Consider the following 21,922-nt stretch of genomic DNA (forward strand, 5'->3'; position numbering starts at 1 on the left):
ATGTAACACGCACATTGGACTGCTGATCTTGGAGTCTGTAATATTAGCAAAATGCATAATTAAAATGAAAATAATACTGAGGAGATAATAGAAATGAGCACTGCTAAATGATTCAGTATTCCCAGAACAAATATTTATTATAACTAAAACATATATCGTACCTTAAGCTTAATACAACAATGACGGGAGATTTTTATGTCCGTATCATGTCCACTGAGCGCTCTTTTATATAGCCATTGTCTTCTTTGAGTCGATCGTGCGTCGTCACGGTAAGTTATAACAGTTCTTTACACTTCACTCAAACTTAAACATAACACGTTTTTATACATTTAGTAAAAATAATTAGATCAGACCGCCACAAATCTGCGTCCGTCTTACTCGAGAAAAACAGTAAAAGTCTTTTTAGCGCTCAAGGCTTCATTTGTTCTCCAGCGAACAAAATAGTGAAGGATCGCACATCTATCCGTATTTCTGTTTATATTGCTGCCCAAAGACGACGAATTACATTATCTAGAAAATTCCACCGTCGCCATGCGACGCCTTATTATATATTAATCATTCTTTATAGACAAGTATTTGCCTTCTGGCTGAATTTGCTGTTTTAATTAAGCCAAAAATAGCGAATATCACACCTTCCAGGCCGCAGGGAATTTTTGTAGCAGCATGCAGCTATTTATTATGCGTGTTAACAGGACTAGTGGTTTCCTAGAGAGGTTCTTCAGATGTATGTTTGAAATTTTGTCTAGTCCTGGTGCGGATCTGCCCTTTCTGCAGGCTATTATTTTTCTTATTTGTGTCGGTGTTGTGAGTTCCGGTGCTGTTTGTGTCGGTGTGTCCCGGAGGTTTCGAACTGTTTGTGTGATATTTTCTTCCTCAAGCTGTTCAGCGGCTGTGAGGTCGATCTGTGGTGTTGTGTTTTGCTCCTCGTACGTGTCCGCAAACAGTTCGGCTTTCGACAAGGCATCAAACACTGTTCCCTGGGGTCCTAGCATAGCCCTTTTAGCTGGTCGCTGCTGTCGAATGGTCGCTAGATTACACTACAGATCTTCTGAAGATCTTTACTTGGACTTATTTATGATACAGGTGGCTTGCTGTGTGGTTATTTAGTACCTCGATTCTACTGAAATCAATTCGTCAGCTAACATTCCTCATATACTCTTTACATTGGGCTCAGATCACAGGGAAATAGTTTACTTTCATAGCAATTAGTGGCCTCGTGGAGTACTTACGCTACATTATTGATGCTTCATGGTTTGCCTCTATTTGTACTGTATTTCACCTAACTTAGTTTACTACAGCTTGTTGTCTCCTTGCGTGAACACATGTGGGTTACCACTTGTTTTTCCATTTAACAGCACGCTTTAACTGAACTTTAAGCTATTTCTTCTACTCCTGTCCACTGTCTGGACTGTTTGAACATGTACCCTTTTTTTTAAGCAGGTAATTTGGGCTTTTACTACAGAACTTCAAGTACTTACATAACTAAAAATAAATCTATAAATATTCTTGTACCTTGAGAGAAGTGCTTATTTACGCATCCTCCTCCATTTCTCACCTTTACATATTTTATTTAGCTCCGGGCAATCACCTCGCAAGCACTGTTTTTCTTATTACTAACTTAAAATTAAATTGAAATTCTTGGTGCAACCCCTATTTCCTGCTTCAGCTTGTTGAAGAAATATCAGTTCAATGTCCATCACTATAAACAATTTTTCCATACTTAACATTTAATACTTAAAGATGACATGTAGTAGCCGTTACCATGTAGTCAGTGCGCTGTTCAACACAATACTTATCATTAACAGTTCACACAAGGAAATTTCCAGTACGCAAGAGGTAAGAAACAAAAACAGATGCTATCTGCAGTTGAGGCTGTGTCTGTAAACTAACTCTCTGTTTCAATGGACCAATCGCTCCCGATATGGAGCAACCCTGAATCGGCAATGATAAAACTTTTGAAACAGAAGACACCTGTCTGAAAAGACATGATGACATCACATTGATGTTTGCTCCTGTATCAACAATGGCTGTGACAGGAATGTTAGTAATAGAAATCTTAATCGAAGCCTGGACCTGTTCATCATAAATGTCATTAATGTCTGGAGCTTCTAGGTCAGGTGCAAGGTCATCTCGTAAGTCGGTCTCATGGTCGTACCGTATCGCATTAACATACTCAGAATCAGTGTATTCGTTAGTGCCCCCGCTCAAAGTCCGCAGCGACCTCTTGGAGGCTGAAAGGCGCTGCCTCTAATCTTCCGCAGGATGTTTGACCTGTTTGTCATTCATGGCCTTAAGTGTTTGTTCTGTTTCATATTGGTGCTGGTTATGTGGTACAAATGCCGGTGTAAAGGGGTCAAATCCACTGGGTGCATTCACTTGTGAATAGAATACTTGAGAAGGCTGATGTCGCCCGATCTTTTGGTTGCCGGCAAAACCATTTCCTTGTGAAGGAAAGTTCGCATTTGGTGCCATTTGAAAATTGTTCCGCGGTCCTCTATCCTGTGAATAGTTGTTCTTATGTTGTGCTGGGTGGCCTCCGCCTTGCCCATGCCACTTGCTATATTTCGACCTATAACTTTGATTGTACACTGGCCCATTTGAAAAATTACCACTAGTTTGTGGAGAATTTCCATACTGCTCAGGCGCAGAATTAAAGGGTGGGTTTCCGTACTGATGTTGTACCTGGTGGTTGTAAATTGGGTGGTATCTCTGCTGATTACTGTAATTGGTTTTCTGCTTCCGTTTAAAGTTGTTGCCATTTGCGTTTTCATAACGGCTGGCAGGTTGGTAACAGCGGTCGCAGTAGCTCGCTCTCTCCTTGGGCGCATTGTTGTCCGCGTGCGATGCATTCTGCTGGCTGCCAGGGAAGAATTTGCCGCTGCCAACCTTGGAGCGCACATCCTCGCTAATTAAATCTAAGGAATCCAGCACAGAAAGGAATACATCCGTGTCTTCTTCGGACACATTTACTAATTTCTCTCTAATAGACACAGGGAGTTTGCTTTTGAGAATCATAATTACGTCCTTGGAAGAAATCGGAGAATCCCAGAATTTAATTTTTGCTAGATACTTCTCAAAGTATCGCCGGAGACTTCCATGCTTCTCATTGAAAATTTCCGCACCATACACCTCCTTCCTTAATCTTTGCTGTACCCCATTACTCCAAAATTTTGCCAAGAAAATTTTCTCAAACTCTTCATAATTCCTACACGTGTCTACCATTTCCGTTCCCCATAATGCTGCATCACCAGAAATAAAGCCAGTGACGAACTGAATACGCTGTCTGTCTGTCCAGCTCCTGGGAAATATGCCGGAAAAATTCTTTAGGAACACGATGGGGTGTATTTCTCGCTTCTGCGGATGAAAAACAGGAAAAGTGCGATGCTTAATCACACTTTCCTCTTGCATTAAACTCACAATTGTGGGCAGATCATTTAGTTTCCCTACTCGGGACTCAACAGGACTGTTGTTTTGCATGTAATCAGGCGGTGAACGATAAGTAGTTGACTGACATTCGTCACCGTCTAAAGAGTTGTTCCCTATAGTTTGCGTATGTGTGTGCGGATTTTCTACCCAGTTTCTCAGCATTCTGACTTCGTCCACTACTTGCTGCTTCCACTCGGGAAGATCCCGTGTAAGTGTCCTCCGAATCTGTCCCAATTCAGAAACTACTGTGTCTCCCGACTTACCAGGAGCAGCTAAGATTTCATAAGTTACATCCTTGACAGTCTCCCTAAGCTCCTCCCTGACCTTTTCGATAAAAATATCTTTACCCTTTATCCATTCACTGTAGTGTTCCGACAATGCCTCCGCGTGTGCTTTCACGGTGCTCTTAACCTGTTCTTCAATATTGATTGAGTCTATCTGCCTCGACAGATCCTCTACTACACCTTCAATGTCAGATACTGCATTTCTAACTGAGTTTATTTCTTTGGTAGCTGCCTGAATTTTTGTGTTTAATGTTCCAGATACTTCAGCTATTTCACTTTTCACCTGTTTCTGCATTTTCTGAATTTGATCACTGATCTTAGTTTGCACTTCACCCAAATGGGTATTTAATTCAGCCGTAATTTCTTTATGCAGATCTGTTTTGATTGTGCCTAGCTCTGTTTTTAATGATTCGCTTACAGCATCTTGTCGGGCGTTAACAGTCTCATTTTGTGTTTTTATAGTCTCATTTTGTGTTTTTATATTCTCATTTACTGCGTCAAACTGTTGTTTCAGCATTTCCATTAACGCACCGAGGTCATTTGTAGCTGCAGCGGGACGAGTTTGGACTTCAGGGTCACTTTCCCCTGTTACAGACATGGTTAGTTCAGTTTCCACACGGGAACCTACCGTTCGCGATCGTAAAGGGTATGGAATACTATTAACGTCTTCACTCCCGTCTCCTGTTGTCACCTGTCTCTGTTTACTATCTGCCATTTTCGTCAGTAAACCACGTGCTACGCAAGGCTTTCGTCGTTTGTCAGTGACGTGGTGAGTCCGCTAAGAGCACCACTCTCGCGTGAGCAACAAATGAAATTCTATCTGGCGAGAAGACAAGATGGAACCTAACCGTTTCAGACAAATGAATGAAGATGCTCTTCACTGCAAATTGCACACGCTATCCACCATGTTGAAAATGTAATACAGCTATACTAACAATGGGGAGAAATAATTTCTATTATCAGACTACGAATAATTTTACTTTGAAAGATAAAATAAAGCAGATTTTCTATAGCGGGAAGGAGATAGAAAGGATGTGGATCGACTTGGAAAAGCAACGTTGCTACTGAAGCACTACACTGCGTATGCAAAATTCTGACTTACTTTTTGATGGCTTGAATACCGCTATGTTGTCTCAGCAAATTCACATCTCTTTTCTTTTCTTTTCTCTCGGTAATTAAACTGCATTATTGACCGTTATTCTCACAGAGAGATGATGTGTACATGAAACGACAGAACATTTATTAACACAAGCACATAGAAATTTTCCAAGAATTTGAACTTATTTTTGGTCAAGTCCCTGTTCGGGAGCCAAGTGTGATGTTACAAAATAGAAGTGATGTTGCTATTCAATGGAAAGTTGGAAATTGAGATTTAACTAACTGTTTTATCAATCACAATTGGCGTAAGAATCATGGATTGACCATTGTCATAAAATATTGCATTATGAGATGTGAATAGTTTTTACTTGCGGTTTCGCGTGGCTTGAGGCAGTCACAACTAGCGTGCTATTGATTAAGAAGTTGCGTTATCGTCTTTCTAATTACTTCATGATCGTAGATACGATCATACCCGGTTGTGAAGTTATTGTTATGACAAAAAAAATTTCCTAAGGGACCAGAAAGTTCTTAAGGGCGCAAAAACAACTGTAACATCACACAAAAGAGAAATTCAATATTAAAGCTGATGCAAGAAGACGATAAAACAGTTTTCTTTTTATCAATGTAACACGCACATTGGACTGCTGATCTTGGAGTCTGTAATATTAGCAAAATGCATAATTAAAATGAAAATAATACTGAGGAGATAATAGAAATGAGCACTGCTAAATGATTCAGTATTCCCAGAACAAATATTTATTATAACTAAAACATATATCGTACCTTAAGCTTAATACAACAATGACGGGAGATTTTTATGTCTGTATCATGTCCACTGAGCGCTCTTTTATGTAGCCATTGTCTTCTTTGAGTCGCTCGTGCGTCGTCACGGTAAGTTATAACAGTTCTTTACACTTCACTCAAACTTAAACATAACACGTTTTTATACATTTAGTAAAAATAATTAGATCAGACCGCCACAAATCTGCGTCCGTCTTACTCGAGAAAAACAGTAAAAGTCTTTTTAGCGCTCAAGGCTTCATTTGTTCTCCAGCGAACAAAATAGTGAAGGATCGCACATCTATCCGTATTTCTGTTTATATTGCTGCCCAAAGACGACGAATTACATTATCTAGAAAATTCCACCGTCGCCATGCGACGCCTTATTATATATTAATCATTCTTTATAAACAAGTATTTGCCTTCTGGCTGAATTTGCTGTTTTAATTAAGCCAAAAATAGCGAATATCACACCTTCCAGGCCGCAGGGAATTTTTGTAGCAGCATGCAGCTATTTATTATGCGTGTTAACAGGACTAGTGGTTTCCTAGAGAGGTTCTTCAGATGTATGTTTGAAATTTTGTCTAGTCCTGGTGCGGATCTGCCCTTTCTGCAGGCTATTATTTTTCTTATTTGTGTCGGTGTTGTGAGTTCCGGTGCTGTTTGTGTCGGTGTGTCCCGGAGGTTTCGAACTGTTTGTGTGATATTTTCTTCCTCAAGCTGTTCAGCGGCTGTGAGGTCGATCTGTGGTGTTGTGTTTTGCTCCTCGTACGTGTCCGCAAACAGTTCGGCTTTCGACAAGGCATCAAACACTGTTCCCTGGGGTCCTAGCATAGCCCTTTTAGCTGGTCGCTGCTGTCGAATGTGTTTGACCAGTTGCCACTCGTCCTGGGTTTGGAGGCAGAGTGTCTCCATCCTGTCTTCCCAGATTTCAGCGCGCCATTCTTTCAGCCGCTTTTCAAGTTCACGAGACAGTCTATTCATTTCTCTCCGCTCCCGCGGGTCCCTGCTTCTTTGCCACAGTTTTCTGTGTCTGTTTTTCTGGCATCGAAGCTCCCGCAGTAGCGGAGGGAGTTCTGTTTCGTGTCTATCCGGTAGTGTTGTGGTTATCCTGGTCTGTTTTATGGCTTTTTGTATTTTGGATGTCAGGTGTTCGACAGCATCGTCCAGCTTTTCCTCTGACGACAGGTCCAGTGTTGGGTCTACTGTGTCTGTGAGGACCCTGCGATACTGTTCCCAGTTCATGTCTATCACTCTTCTTGGGATGTCCGGGATCGAGTTTAGCCTGCGGAGTTTCACTAGTACCGGATTGTGGTCAGACGTTAGGTCCTGGATCGTATCTAGCGTGACGTCGTCTCCAATGTTTTTCGTCAGCAGTACGTCCAGGACGTCCGGTCTTTGTCCGGCTATGAGTGGGACGTGTGTCGCGTCGTCTGGGCCGCGGACGATGTAGTGGTACGCGTCCTCCAGTTGCAGGAGTTTTGTTCCTTTCGGGTTCGTTGTGCGGGAATTCCACGCTGGATTTTTAGCGTTTAGGTCCCCGCCCAACGCCACCCTTTGGTGCCTGTCGAAGATCACTCTGAGGTCTTCTTCCAGTAACTGGCGGTTTGGGGCTAGGTATGCTGCCCCCACCGTCAACTTCCCTCTTTCCGTGTTTATTGTGACAAGAGTGACCTCGATGTCCTGCACTGGCGGCGCGTCCACCACATCGTGCGGGATTTTCCGTTTTAGGAACACGGCCGTACCGCCTCCTCGTTGGTTTTGTCTGTCTGTGCGGTAGCCCGTCATGTTCCGCAGTTTAAAAGTATCGCAGGGCCGGAGGTGTGTTTCGGAGACTAACAGGACGTCCACATTGTGTTCCGAAATGAACGTCTGTAGCTCCATCTTTTTGTTTTTGATACCGTTTGCATTCCATATGCAAAGTGTTGTGTCAGTGTTTTGTCTGCCTCGTTGCGCCATCTCTACATGAACGCACTAAGCAGACCCTGTAGTATTATTTGTGTCTTCTCCGTCCTGTCCGATGCTTGCCGGAGCGCGTTTGCCGTGTGTAGTATTGTTGTGACGATGTTTGTGTCCTGCTCGAGGGATCGGATCGTGTTTATGATCACCCATAGGGCGTCCACGAGCAGTCCTTTCTCATTTGTGTGTGTTGTGTCAGTGGTTTCCTGTTTGTTTTGTGTTGTCTCTTTTTGTATCTGTGTTGGTTTTCTCGTGTCTGTTTGGATGTGATTTGGTGTAGTGTCGGTCGTTGGTGATGTTAGTGCCTCTCTGAAGGAGCGGCGGCGAGGTGTTGGCGTGTTCTTGTCTGTGCCTGCCGCCTCCGCGTGTGCGGCAGCGGCAATGTCCGGCTGGACCTGTCGTCGCGCAGGGAGAGGTGGAAACTGTGGTCTTGTTTGTTGTGAGCGTGGGGGGCGTGGGGAGCGCGCGCCCTCTGCTTGGTGTGTGTCTGGTCTGTCTGCTCTGTGTGTCGCTTTTTCTGCTTCGTCATTTTTCGCCTGTTGTATTGTTTCCCCTGGAGTGGGGACTCTTTCTGGGAGGGTTTCTCTGTTTGTTTGGTCGTATTTCGTCTGTGGTGTGTTTCTTAACTCCTGGTTGGTGTCTGTTCTCGTTTGTCTTCCGCCCTTTCTTTTGTTTTGTCGGGGTTGTCTGTTGTTCGAGGGCGCACGCTGTTTCTGCTGTCCCTCTGTCGGCTGTCTGGGGCGGTGAATATACTTTTGGTGTTCCGGGCAGCCTTTCCAAGATGCTGGGTGGTCTCCAGAGCACACTACACATTTTGGCGGCTCGCTCTCTGGTTTCCGGCAGTCTTTTGTGGCGTGAAGGCCCGCGCACTTTACGCACCTCGCCGGCATGTTGCAATAGTTTGCCGTGTGCGTTAGGCGCTGGCAGCGGTGACACTGCGCGCGACCTTCCTTGGGACGGTAGGTTTATCGTCACCTTTGTGTGGAGGATGTACCGCACTTCGTATATCCTCTCACCGCCCGAGCCTCTGGGAAGGGAGACTTTGTACGTTGGCTCTCGGATGAGCCTTCGTGAGTTGCGTGCTCGTTTCTTAAATTGGTGCACGTAGGTAGGTCTGAACCCTTTCTCTACAAGGGCCTCTCCTAATTCCTCCTCTACTACTTGGGCTGGTAGGCCATGGACGACCGCATGCAAATCCCTTTTCTCGGGCGGTTGGTGGTTAAAGTGCAGTACCTCCCTTTCTCTAAGAAAGGCTGCAGCGGCATAGTAATCACTTAGGGACTCGAAATTGTACTTGACTGAGTCACCCCGGAAAATGGCCTTTAGGGGGCCTGCTATCTTGCTTTTTATAGCTTTGTTTAGTTTGGTGTACCCCTCTAGTTGGTACACCACTATTGGTGGCACATTTCTGGGATTTGTCTCGTCCTCTCCGCTGTCGGTGGGCTGTTGCTGACCCTCGACGGCGGGAGTCGAGTTGTCGTCGTGTGACGTAGCGGTTGGAGCTGTTGGTGTATCCCTTGGTGGAGTTTGTTGTGGTGGCGGCGGCGGGTTGACGTCTGGGGTGGCGGTTGTCTCGCCTTCCTCATCCGAGTCCCCCAAGGCGTCAATACGGTTACGTTCCAACAGGTCGTGGTGAGCGGGCGCGGACCGCAGGGGGAACGCTTGGTACCCCAGACCGTAGATGAAACCCCCAGGAGCGGGTTTGGTGGGCGCGGACCGCAGAGGGAACACCTAGAACCGCAGCGGACGGAAAACGGAGCAGCAACGCTCCAGCAGGTCGCAGGGAATGGGCGCGGACCACAGAGGAAGCGCCTGCAGCCGTTGGTGGAGGGGGAAGGCCATAGGCATAAATACTGGACCAGGTCCATTCGAGGAGCAGTCTCAGGTCGCACCTGATGAAGGTCACGAGCTACGTGACCGAAATACCGTGCAAGTACGACGCTGATATCCGGCAGAACACCCGACAACCCAAGATGTCATTAGAGCGCCGGGAAAGCCTAAAGAGTTACATCAAAAGTCTCTACGGGGAGGAGATGTATCAGAATATCAAGAAGCTGGACAAGCTACGGCAGAAGAAAGGGAAGATGCTGAGTTCTCTCAGTTTCTTGCTGAGGTGTTGAGATGGAGAAGTGGTACCGGTATTTGCCAGAATTAAACATCACATCAACTCCAGAGCGGCGAACAAGATAAAACGCCGAGCCAGCATGGCACTGGTGAGAGAGAGGATTCGAGATATGCGCCACAGGTTAGATGTTGTGGCCAGGGAGCTGTTACACATTCATCTGTACATGGCAGCCTCCTCAACTAGAGAAGATTGGGATTGGGTAGACCGTGCCTCCTGGTCTTTAGCTGAGTGTGCTAGAAGGAATGCCTCATCTTACCAATCTGCAAAGTTTGACCACATGAGTAAGAAAGCACAGCAGATGGAAGAGACATGCACTGTGACGAATCTGAGTGGCATACAGTTTGATGATACAACCTTAAAGGTACTCAGCAAGGGTCTCAACTTTGCTACGACCCCTAGAAACGTACCCATTTCAGGTTTTGTCAGTGCAGTAGAGCAAGTTGCAGCCACACTTCCACCTAATGTGGCAGAGGAAGTCCGCCGAGAGACCTGCAGGGCCCTCACCAAGGCCAGACCGCCGAAATCGAACATCACAACCGAGGAGAGGCTTGCACTCAAGAAACTACGGGAAGACAACAGCATTGTGGTACTGCCAGCAGACAAAGGGAACTCCACTGTCATCTTGCAGCGGGTGGATTATGATTAGAAAGTACGCCAACTTCTGGAGGACCCTGCATACAGAATTCTGGAGTGTGACCCCACGGACAAGGTGGCCAAGAAGACTAGTGCTCTCTTGAAGGAAACAGGGATGCCCAATAAGATCATCAGACAACTATGGGAAAAAGCGCCAGTGCCACCCAGACTGTATGGTCTGCCTAAAATACACAAGGAGGGCGTGCCCCTACTTCCTATTGTCAGTAACATTGGGGCACCTACGTACACAACAGCCAAGTACTTGAAAGGTCTCCTGTCTCCATAAGTGGGGAAATGTATTCACCACATCCCCAACTCAGAAGATTTCCTGCAACGCCTCAAGCAACTGCACATCACAGATTCGGACATCATGGTTAGTTTTGATGTGGTATCGCTGTTCACCAGGGTCGCACTGAAGGACTCACTAGAACTGATTGCAGAGAAATTTGACGGTGCTCTGTTGGACCTGTTCAGTCATACACTGACATCCACGTATTTCCTGTACAGAAACCAATATTAAGAGCAAACTGAAGGTGTAGCTATGGGCAGCCCACTGTCCCCTGTGGTTGCCAACATGTTTATGGAGAGTTTTGAGGAGAGGGCATTGGAGACAGACTCATTTAAACCCACATACTTCTTTAGGTATGTGGATGACACCTTCGTGATCTGGCCACATGGGATGGACAGGCTCAATGAGTTTCTTGAACATCTTAACTCATGCCACTGTAATATCAAGTTCACCATGGAACTGGAGAAGAATGGACAGCTGCCATTTCTGGATGTACTAGTCCAGAGGAAAGCAGATGGATCAATTGGCCACAGTGTGTACCGAAAACCAACACACACTGATTTATATCTGCAGGCCAGCAGCTGTCACCACCCTGCACAGAAGAATGGGGTTCTGAAGACTTTGGTCCACAGAGCACGTGCCCTGTCAGACCAAGAGAATCTACCTAGAGAGATAGAACGTCTCAAAACAGTTTTCTCCAAGAATGGATACACGGACAGACAAATTGAGAGGGCACTCCAACCAGCCACTATACCACAGGTTCCTGAAGAAGACCAAGATGAAGCAAAGAAGGTGGCATATCTGCCCTATGCTGGCTCTATTTCTGCCAGAATCGGTAGGATCCTCCGTAAACACAATATCAAGTGTGTTTTCCGTCCATCCAACAAGATCGGGGGACTGCTGGGGAGTGTCAAAGACGACCTGGGGTTACGAAAACCAGTGATTTACAATATACCTTGTCAATGTGGCATGTCCTACATTAGCCAGACGACAGAACTGTGGAAATCAGGTGCAAATAACATCAGAGGCACACTAGATTAAGACAGGTGACTAAGTCAGCCATTGCTGAACACTGTCTAGAACTAGATCATGCCATGAAGTATGAGGATACCAAGATTCTAGCACAAACACCTAGATTTTGGGACAGTGTTATAAGAGAATCGATAGAAATTAAAATGGCTGACGATCTTATGAACCGTGACACAGGGTACCAGCTAACCAGAGCCTGGGATCCGGCTCTGGAATTGTTAAAGGAGCAACGGGGCCAGCTGCAACACTACACAAACAGAAGAACCAGAGACATGGAGATGGAAAAGAGCCCCTTACGGACTGCCAGGCGCACCAGACCCGAAGATGGAACACCCAGAAGTTGGACTGGTGGGCGCGGACTGCAGAGGGAACATCCAGAGCCGCAGTGGACGAAAAACGGAGCGGCAACCCTCCAACAGGTCGTGGTGAGCGGGCGCGGACCGCAGGGGAAACGCTTGGTACCCCAGACCGTAGATGAAACCCCCAGGAGCGGGTTTGGTGGGCGCGGACCGCAGAGAGAACACCTAGAACCGCAGCGGACGGAAAACGGAGCAGCAACGCTCCAGCAGGTCGTAGGAAATGGGCGCGGACCACAGAGGAAGCGCCTGCAGCCGTTGGTGGAGGGGGAAGGCCATAGGCATAAATACTGGACCAGGTCCACTCGAGGAGCAGTCTCAGGTCGCACCTGATGAAGGTCACGAGCTACGTGACCGAAATATCGTGCAAGTACGACGCTGATATCCGGTAGAACACCCAACAACCCAAGATGTCAATTTTCTTTATATTTAAATGGTGATCTCCAGCAATATAAACAATTACATGAATGTATAAACACCCGAGGATGGGCACAAGCCAGAAACCGGTCGTGTAACGAATAAATGATCTTCTATTGTGACTGGTAGCAGAAATTTTTATACTCCCTATAAAGGAACAGTCACGGAGTTCAACAGCATCTACTATGGATAAAATTCACTTAAAGTATAGTCCGTCTCAAATGTCGCTACATCTGACAGTAAAACTTCTTCCCTGAAAATAGCTGAACATTTAGGAACACATTTGTCATCAAGAAACACATGCCCTCTGTTTAATACATTCAGTAATAATTTTGTCGTCAATAATCATTCATCAATAACAATCAGAGATTTGATACAGATTATAAAGTGTGTTACATTAGAATGTGATGACCTAAGGATTTTTTTTCCTACCAGCTTAACACTAAACAGCTGTCCGCCTGTCTAGCTGAGTAGTAACGTATTTGCTTACCATGCAGCAGGCCTGGGTTCGATTCCCGGCCGGGTTGGAGATTTGCGCTGCTCGTGGACTGGGTGTTGTGTTGTTCTCATCATCATTACCGGCACGTTAAGTCCCCCAAAGCAGCGTCGACTGAAACAAGACGTGAAACTCGGCGGCTGAACTTCCCCAGATGGGGTCTCCCGACCAACAATACCACACGATCATTTGTATTGTTTTTTTTTCCTTCTTACTATACAGCTTTTCAACGCTGTGCGTGTGCGTGTGTGTGTGTGTGTGTATATATATATATATATATATATATATATATATATATATATGTGTGTGTGTGTGTGTGTGTGTGTGTGTGTGTGTGTGTGTGTGTGTGTGTGAGAGAGAGAGAGAGAGAGAGTGAGAGACAGAGAGAGAGAGAGAGAGTGAAACTGGTAAAAAGGAAAAGGACATTATAAACGATAAGCTTCTCTCCTCTTTCCTTTCGTTTATACTAATAATGGTAAAGGCAATGAATGATATTTGCAGGTTTAAATGTAAACATTTACTGACTTTTAATATCGGGAGTAGCGTCCTATTCTTTACTTTGACTGATAAATTATATATTCTAGGAGTAAAAACTTTTAGTCCTTTTTATAAATGCACAGATTTTTGGCACATAAAACTGCTTTGAGCAATTTTCCGGGCAAGTACTCACTTATAAATGTCCGTGGGCATTTGCCTGGCCCACGGTACGGAATTTCGTCATATGTGTAGGTAATTTCGTGATAGGTGTAAGGTAATTTCTTGATAGTTGTAAGAAGATTACTTGAGTGCTGCTAGGTCAACAATCTCTGCCAACAATGATGTCTCGTGAGCCTTCAAGCTGAAGTCATGCGTTGCCTATCTAAGAGCTGTGGTCACAGTGAGTTAATAGAAAAATATTATGAAATTACCTGTATCAAGGAAATACCTCCCTTCACCTTACTCCATGCTGGGTGGTAAAATCTCACATGGACACGCTAGTCAGCACTTCTCTGATATTTACGACATAGTGTCTTTTCGTTTGACGTGTGGCGACAACCATCAATTGCCTTAGCAAACTCTTTGGTAAAGGGGACAGAGTTCTGCTACGGCACTGTCTTCGATTGGCAGTTCACTCTGAACAGTACGTGTGCGCGCACGGAACCCTTATGTATCGAGATGCCGGCAATAAAGTATACCACCTACGTTATTCTGCTTCGAGTATCCCTATCTGGATCCTCCTCACACTGACGATCCCGCGACAGACACCAGGACACTCTGTCTCATTAGCTACACGCCAGCAATGGAGTCGTCAGGCATTTGCAGTCCTGGTGAACTCCAAGTGCAAGGCAGTAGCCTTCGTAGTGTTTTGATTAGTGCTACAAATCAGAAGGACCAATCTACTTTTTCTGTGAAACCTGAAAGTGAAGCTTTGCTGTGCCGTACAGTTGGCACCAATGACGCTTGTGTACACGTACTACATGTAGTGGCTGCCTACCTTCTGAATGATTTTGTTAATGGGTGTAACACGTTTTGCTACCAACAAGACACTGTTCATCGGACTCTGTCGCAGACACCTATCCGAGTTTATCGTCGGGAACATTTCTAGCGAACCCATCAGTTACGTCATGCGACAACATTCTCTTGGGATTAGAATATCCACATTTGGACAGGGTAGCTAGTCCGCCATTGAAATCTCCGATCTTCCGTGTCACCATATGCAAGCTACCGCATCGACTGGGATCAAACTCCCAAATACCACCCTTTCGTTCGGAACAACCAGCAACATGGCTTACTGTTGTCGAGTGTATCCTACACAACTAAGGCATTTTCGATGACAGCTTCAAGTTCGTCATTCTATTGAGCCATATAGGTAAGCACGCTGACCAACTCAGTGACATCACTGACACATCTCCAACTACAGGCAAATATGACATGGTGAAGGCAGGTTGGCTTCATCGGTTAGCGAGAACACCAGAGCATCAATTACGCCAAGTCATTTACAAAGTGCGACTAGGCACCATAACACCTTCTCGAACATTAATCGACTCATCCCTCATGCCAGACCATGCACTATGCACTCTGCATTGTCGAGTTACTGCCACAGGTTCCGATGACCATGATCTCGCATGATAGTGAACCTATAGCACGAAAACTCACGGAAGAATCCACGACGAGGGCATTGTTCACACATGAATTTCGCATTTTGTCTGCGCTCTCACGACTGATAAAGGCCGCCATTTTGAATCGGCACTCTTCACCGAACTCTGCGACTTGTGCGGTGTTCCATCACCCTTAAAGCAATGGCTTACTGGCGCATTGGTACTGCATACTTAAAACAGCGCTGATGTTTCACGAAGCTGACTGTACCGTACCCCTGGCGGGAGTACTCCTAGGCTTGCGTTCAGCATGTAAGGCAGACCTCCACATCTCCTTAGTGGAAATCCTATAGGATGAGCCTCCCACACAAATGGCAGAAATTGTATCACCAGCACAACCGCCAATGGACAAGGAATTCCCCCCACTCGCCCGCAAGGCCAAGCAGAACATCGCTCATCTCAAGATACCACCCCTGCAGGCACACAGATCACACAAAATCTTTGTACATCAAGCTCTTGAAGACTGCGACTACGTCATTCTGATTGATGAAACAGTCCTGCCTACTTTGCAACAACTTTATAAAACGACGTGACAACACCTTTGATATTCGACTCCAAACAAAACTGACAACTGTTGCAGTGAATCGTCTCAAGCTCACGAGGATTCTCTATGACAGCACCGGTACAGCTGACGACGATACCGCCCACACAGATGCCAATTCGCACACTGCCTGAGACGATGTCAATGCGTCTGATACATCGGACGAGAGCCACACCATTAAGCATAGGATATGCCGGTAAATGTCATCTTAGGATAATAGAGGGAATGGCAGACTGACGAACGATGTCTTCCTAGTCAGTTCACTTGCAGCTACAAAATCCCAAATAAAGTCGACCCAGAAGAGATTACATCCACTGATGGAACCCTTTCTGTCACGGCAGCAAGGAAACAACTTATATTTCAGTGATACAAATCCAACTACGATCTCGTCACCGCCACAGCCTGGCGCTCTGCCGCCCCCACCTCCCCCCAATGCAGACCAACTATGAAGCTGATGCCGACCGCTCCTTCTCCTTCCTCACCTCAGACAATATCAACTGTATGAAGACGCGACGCAGACTGCTGCACCGCGTCCTCTGCAGCACTGGGCAATAAACGGCCTGCGCCAGCAGACAGCCACATCACGGCAGATCACACGCGCTTGTGCGAAGATGTCATCCGTAGCGACCTACGGTTACCTCCGTTCCCATCCCCTCATGAGGTACCTGCGCTCGGCTCTGTGACTACGCAACCATCTATTGCCTTTGGTCACGGCGGGACAGAGTGCCGATACTGCTCTGTCTTCTGAATATTAGCTGTGTGCTCATGCGCTCTTCAGTGTATCGAGCAATCGGCAATAAAGTGCACATTGTTTGCACTTAACCGCCTACATTATTCTGCTTCAAGTATCTCTCTCTCTGGTCCTCCCCATAGGCATATTATGGCCTGAAATACGAAGAAAGTACTTTAAGTTAGATAATTTCGTGATATGCTGAAACGAAGAAATATTTACATGAACGTGAAGATACGTAGCCGACTAATTTTGCTTAGTACACTATGTTCATAAAGTACAAAGCGCAAAACAGTCGACCACGTGTTAACTTCGCCTTTACAAACGCTAAGACTTCCTTCGAAAACTTAAGCTGGATCTTCCTTCACGTAAGTAATAAGACTAAGTGCGATACATAACGAATCAGCCACATGCTTGGCTAAGAAACTGATAATTAGCTTTTGCTCTTACATTGACTGGTTATATCAAATTTTCAGAAATAGCGCACTGAGCGTTACAACTATTGAATCTCAAGGCGCACAAAGACACAAGTATGAACTTTTTTCTATCGACTGAGCGCCTGCAGCCATATCAGCAACGTGCTACCAACAGTGATGTACCACAGAACTACAAGCTGGAGTCGCGTGTTGTCCTCCACCAGGTGAGTGGTTGCTATTGGGTTAATAAAAAAAGAAAAGAATCACGTCATTACTTGTATTACGAAAATATCTTCCTTTACCCCACATATGTCATGCAGGTTAATAGCAATAAACTCTCATAGCACTGATAATGTCATAATTTGCACGACATAAAATTGGCATGTGCAATCGTCATTACCACCATTTCAGTCTGCACCAGGATTATGATCAAAGGTCTGCAGAATATTGCTATGCAAGCGCGTAAATGACGGAAACACTGTTTCTGCTGGTGTACATCTACATCTGGAAAGTCAGCCTTCCTTGGTTTTCTTTTCTCCTAGGTGGAGGTTCTTTCTGTCTTCCGTTACTCTACGTCCTGTGTTTTGCCAATTCTACCTTTGGACTCACCAACGATGTTAGCATTATTGCTGAAGGCAGGCACGTTCAGCCTATATCCGTCAGGCCGAAATCTCATCCACGTGGGCAGACCCTCACTCAAGCTGCTGAAAAGTACCCTGTGCTAAAAGTAGTTTCTACGAGGGTCATTTAGATAGTTCTGTACACTGTAAGACGAAAGTGAAGAAAATAATTTATTTTACAGAATATCTTTACAATTCTTCAATAAAATCTCCATTTTTGTTTATGACAGCTTCCCAATGTTTTGCCAACTTCTGTATTTCGTATAGGGCACTTTCATTGTCGAGCTGTCTGATTACTCGAGTGATCTCACGAAAAGCTTCATCAATGGTATCAAAGCTTTTCGCACGGAGTTGTTCCTTCAGTTCGCGAAACTAATCGAAGTCTGGTTGGCTCATACCAGGATACTATGGTGCTTGGAGAAGTACATCCCATCCACATTTCTCTCACCTGTAGGGCAGTCTGCGGTCTTCCATTATCGTGAAAAATGAGGACACCAGCTGCAAGCACGCCAGGCCTTCTTTGACGAATTTTCGGGCGACAAACATTTTGCAGAAACAGCTCGAAGTGCGCACCTGCCACACACGTCCCCTAGAGCACTCTGTTTGTAGTTATGATGCCATGCAGGTCATACGCAAATATCATCGTCAGTTTCACCTTTTGACTGTTAGCGGTGGAAATTTTTCGAGCGTGGAGGGTTGCCATTTTGACGTCTGAGACATTTCTAGCTCAAAATATCGTATCCAGATTTTACTACGTCAGCATTCCTTTTCAGAAACTTCTCCTTTGTTTCCATAACGTTGAAGCAATACTTCTGCGATTCTTTTGCGACCTACTTTCTGCTCTTCCCTCCGATCATGGGGAAACCAACTGACAGCGGCTCTTCTCATCTTTAACTTTTCAGTTACGACTATGCAAACTGAAATGACAAACATTCTGGCCTCGTACGCTATTTTATCGCATGTTTTTCGTCGATCCTCTCTAAAAATGTTATCAACGGTAACCTGATAAGTGTAGCCTGTTGCAGTCGATGGCCTTCCACTTCTTGGGTTGTTCTCAATGATTATCCGACCTTCGTAGAAACGAGCACAGCACCGTGATACTGTGCTACGATCCACTACACTATTCCCACACACTCCCTTGAAAACGTTGTCAATTTCCGTTGGGATCTTTGCACGTAGGGATTCGATTTTCATGGAGGAACGCTGGTTACTATGTGTAAACCGACCTGACTCGGTTTCAGCTTGCATTTTAAAACTGAATTGTCCACGACACAGCCGCGCGAATCAGCACACACATACTGTACACGACTGTCACACCTAAAGCCTCGCTCACGGCTGACAAGAATTTCAGCTTGATCACGCCACCGTAAATGTCGCACATACGCAGTGTGCAGGGCTTTTGAAATGACCCCCGTTGTTGTTGTTGTGGTCTTCAGTCCTGAAACTGGTTCGATGCAGGTCTCCATGCTACTCTATCCTGTGCAAGCTTCTTCATCTCCCAGTAACTACTGCAACCTACATCCTTCTGAATCTGCTTAGTGTATTCATCTCTTGGTCTTCCTCTACGATTTTTACCCTCCACGCTGCCCTCCAATACTAAATTGGTGATGCCTTGACGCCCCAGAACATGTCCTACCAACCGATCGCTTCTTCTAGTCAAGTTGTGCTACAAACTTCTCTTCTCCCCAATCCTATTCAATACCTCCGCGTTAGTTATGTGATCTACCCATCTAATCTTCAGCATTCTTCTGTAGCACCTCATTTCAAACGCTTCTATTCTCTTCTTGTCTAAACTATTTATCGTCCATGTTTCACTTCCATACATGGCTACACTCCATACAAATACTTTCAGAAACGACTTCCTGACACTTAAATCTATACTCGATGTTAATAAATTTCTCTTCTTCAGAAACGCTTTCCTTGCCATTGCCAGTCTACATTTTATATCCTCTCTACTTCGACCATCATCAGTTATTTTGCTCCCCAAATAGCAAAACTCCTTTACTACTTTAAGTGTCTCATTTCATAATATAATTCCCTCAGCATCGCCCGATTTAATTCGACTACATTCCATTATCCTCGTTTTGCTTCTGTTAATGTTCATCTTATATCCTCCTTTCAAGACACTATCCATTCTGTTCAACTGCTCTTCCAATTCCATTGCTGTCTCTGACAGAACTACAATGTCATCGGCGATCCTCAAAGTTATTATTTCTTCTCCATGGATTTTAATATCTACTCCAAAATTTTCTTATGTTTCCTTCACTGCTTGCTATATACAGATTGAATAACATCGGGGAGAGGCTACAGCCTTGTCTCATTCCCTTTCCAACCACTGCTTCCATTTCGTGTCCCTCTACTCTTATAACTGCCATCTGGTTTCTGTACAAATTGTAAATAGCCTCTTGCTCCCTGTATTTTGCCCCTGTCACCTTCAGAATTTGAAAGAGAATATTCAAGTCAACATTGTCAAAAGCTTTCTCTAAGTCTACAAATGCTAGAAACGAAGGTTTGCCTTTCCTTAATCTAGCTTCTAAGATAAGTCGTAGGGTCAGTATTGCCTCACGTGTTCCCATATTTCTGCGGAATCCAAACCGATTGTAGGGAAGCAGCCTACTCACTCCGTAATAAATGCACATCAGTCTTTCCCTTGTGTGCCAGCCAGTCCGCTGTAACTAGCTCTGACGTCATTAATGTTGCGCAATACTTTAAAAATCAAGCAAATAACCTGAAACGGTTCTAGCATGTCAGGAATAATACTAAATTAATATGTGTTGAATATCAGTTCGATAACTTTAGCCATTTTCGAAATTTGGACGTTTTACTGTAAAAATCGTTGGCGCAACAGAAAAGAGCTAGAGTGTTAAAAATCTATATGTAGATTCATCTTTCATAATAATTTCATAAAAACAGTTCTTTGGATTTTACAAATTAAAATTTTAGTGGACACTCATGATTTTCTGGTTTTCGTCTCAAAACTTAAGGAAGCAAGATAGATTAAGTAGGCTAATAAATAAGGCTAGGATGTTTATATCTAAGTAGGTTGGAGATCCGCTATAACTATAAAGATGTGAAAAGTTTCATTTGAATACCTATAAAACTATAGCGATAGCTTATTTCCAAAGGGCCAGTTCAGAGCTCATCTACTGTGTGCAGTGTAATTAAATTAATTCTCTCGCCCAAAATATTTAACTTAGCCACGTCAAAATTTTATTATCAATACTTACCTGTGTGCTGAATGCACATTTAAATTGAGAGCTTCATGGGCCATCAGTAAAAGAAGCTATGATTTATTCGGTAACTTAATGCGGTGCATTACTAGCCCAGCGGCTAGTCGGGAGAGCCGATTTGATCAGGCGTTCCCTTAGCCGTCCGCACCGCGGCTTTATATATAAGAATGCTGCGGAAGGAAGCAAGGCCCCAGTTCTCTCCAGACGCTGAATAGCACGTCATCTGTGTCGGGAGTCGCGTCGCGTCGGTATCATTGCTACAAACAGCCTCGGATGCCGTATTAAGTTACTCGAGATACGCGTAACCATGAAATCATTTGCGAGTGAATTGTTAATTCTGGGTTGACTTTAATTATCGATATTCAGTTTGCGTATTGTCGTATTTTCACGTGCCGTCGCGGGACAAACATTCTACCACTATTTAGCGTGGCGTTTGATGAACCTAATCATCAAATTATGGCGAGCATTCATTTAAACATTTAATTTGGACATTTATAGTTGCATCAGCGCATTAGACTCTGAACTGCTCTGTTAGTTAGGTTGTGTGGATTCTTTTGTTTTTCATCTGTGACTTTCAGAATATACTCAGCTATTTTAGAAAATCGTTTTTGATTATAAATCCCGCACAATCTCCTAATTCCTCAGAGCTATAAGCTGTAACTATAAGTGTATTCTCAGGTGAAGTGGGCACTAGGAATTCTAATTACAGGCTTCACGTTTTGCTAATCACTTTCTGGTAGCCAATATTGTAGTTAGAGAGCCAGTGTTGAGAACGGCAAAAGACAGCAAAAATAACAGGAAATGAAACATTTATATAAACAGTAAATAATTCCACCCGCCGCCCCACATATGGTGCATCGGCCGGGAAAGATAAACTGAGTAAAAGTGAAAGTGATTTTTAAATATTCGGATTCGCGAGTGAAATGCGACACGCAACTGAGTAATAGAACAGTGAAAGTGTTACGTGTGAATGTGGACGACGCAATTGGATTAACGACGTATTTGGATTGACGGAGCTGGCACTGAGTCTAGCAGCGCTGCCGGCATCGCGAGAAGCCAGTTTCGCCTCACCGCAGTCGTCCGCCAAAGTAGCCGGAGCCGCGCCTGCAGTTGCGGGCCACGCAAACACCCAACAGCCGTCGGAGTGCCGTCTGCAATTCAGCGAGCTGCGTCGCATCAGTAATCCTGGTACACCACGCTGGCAACGCCATACGTCGTGCTGAAGGAACTAAGTTAAGTGAAAAGCTGTTAAAAATTTTACTAACCTGCACTAAAAGACTGTCGGCGATGGAACCGCCAAAAGAAACTGAGGTTAAACTAAAACGGAACCTATGTCTGTTGAGGGGACTGTAAATCCA

General features: G+C 44.8%; 1 protein-coding gene across 1 annotated transcript; it reads right to left on the reverse strand.

Moving 5' to 3' along the window:
- Window positions 1-7,549: 7,549 nt before the first annotated feature.
- On the reverse strand, window positions 7,550-8,437 carry LOC126435471 (uncharacterized). Its single transcript, XM_050090464.1, has one exon. The coding sequence runs from the start codon at window positions 8,435-8,437 to the stop codon at window positions 7,550-7,552; it is 888 nt and encodes a 295-aa protein (XP_049946421.1).
- Window positions 8,438-21,922: the final 13,485 nt, after the last annotated feature.

This window comes from Schistocerca serialis, chromosome 1, assembly GCF_023864345.2.
Source record: "Schistocerca serialis cubense isolate TAMUIC-IGC-003099 chromosome 1, iqSchSeri2.2, whole genome shotgun sequence".
Taxonomy (NCBI): Eukaryota; Metazoa; Arthropoda; class Insecta; order Orthoptera; family Acrididae; genus Schistocerca; species Schistocerca serialis.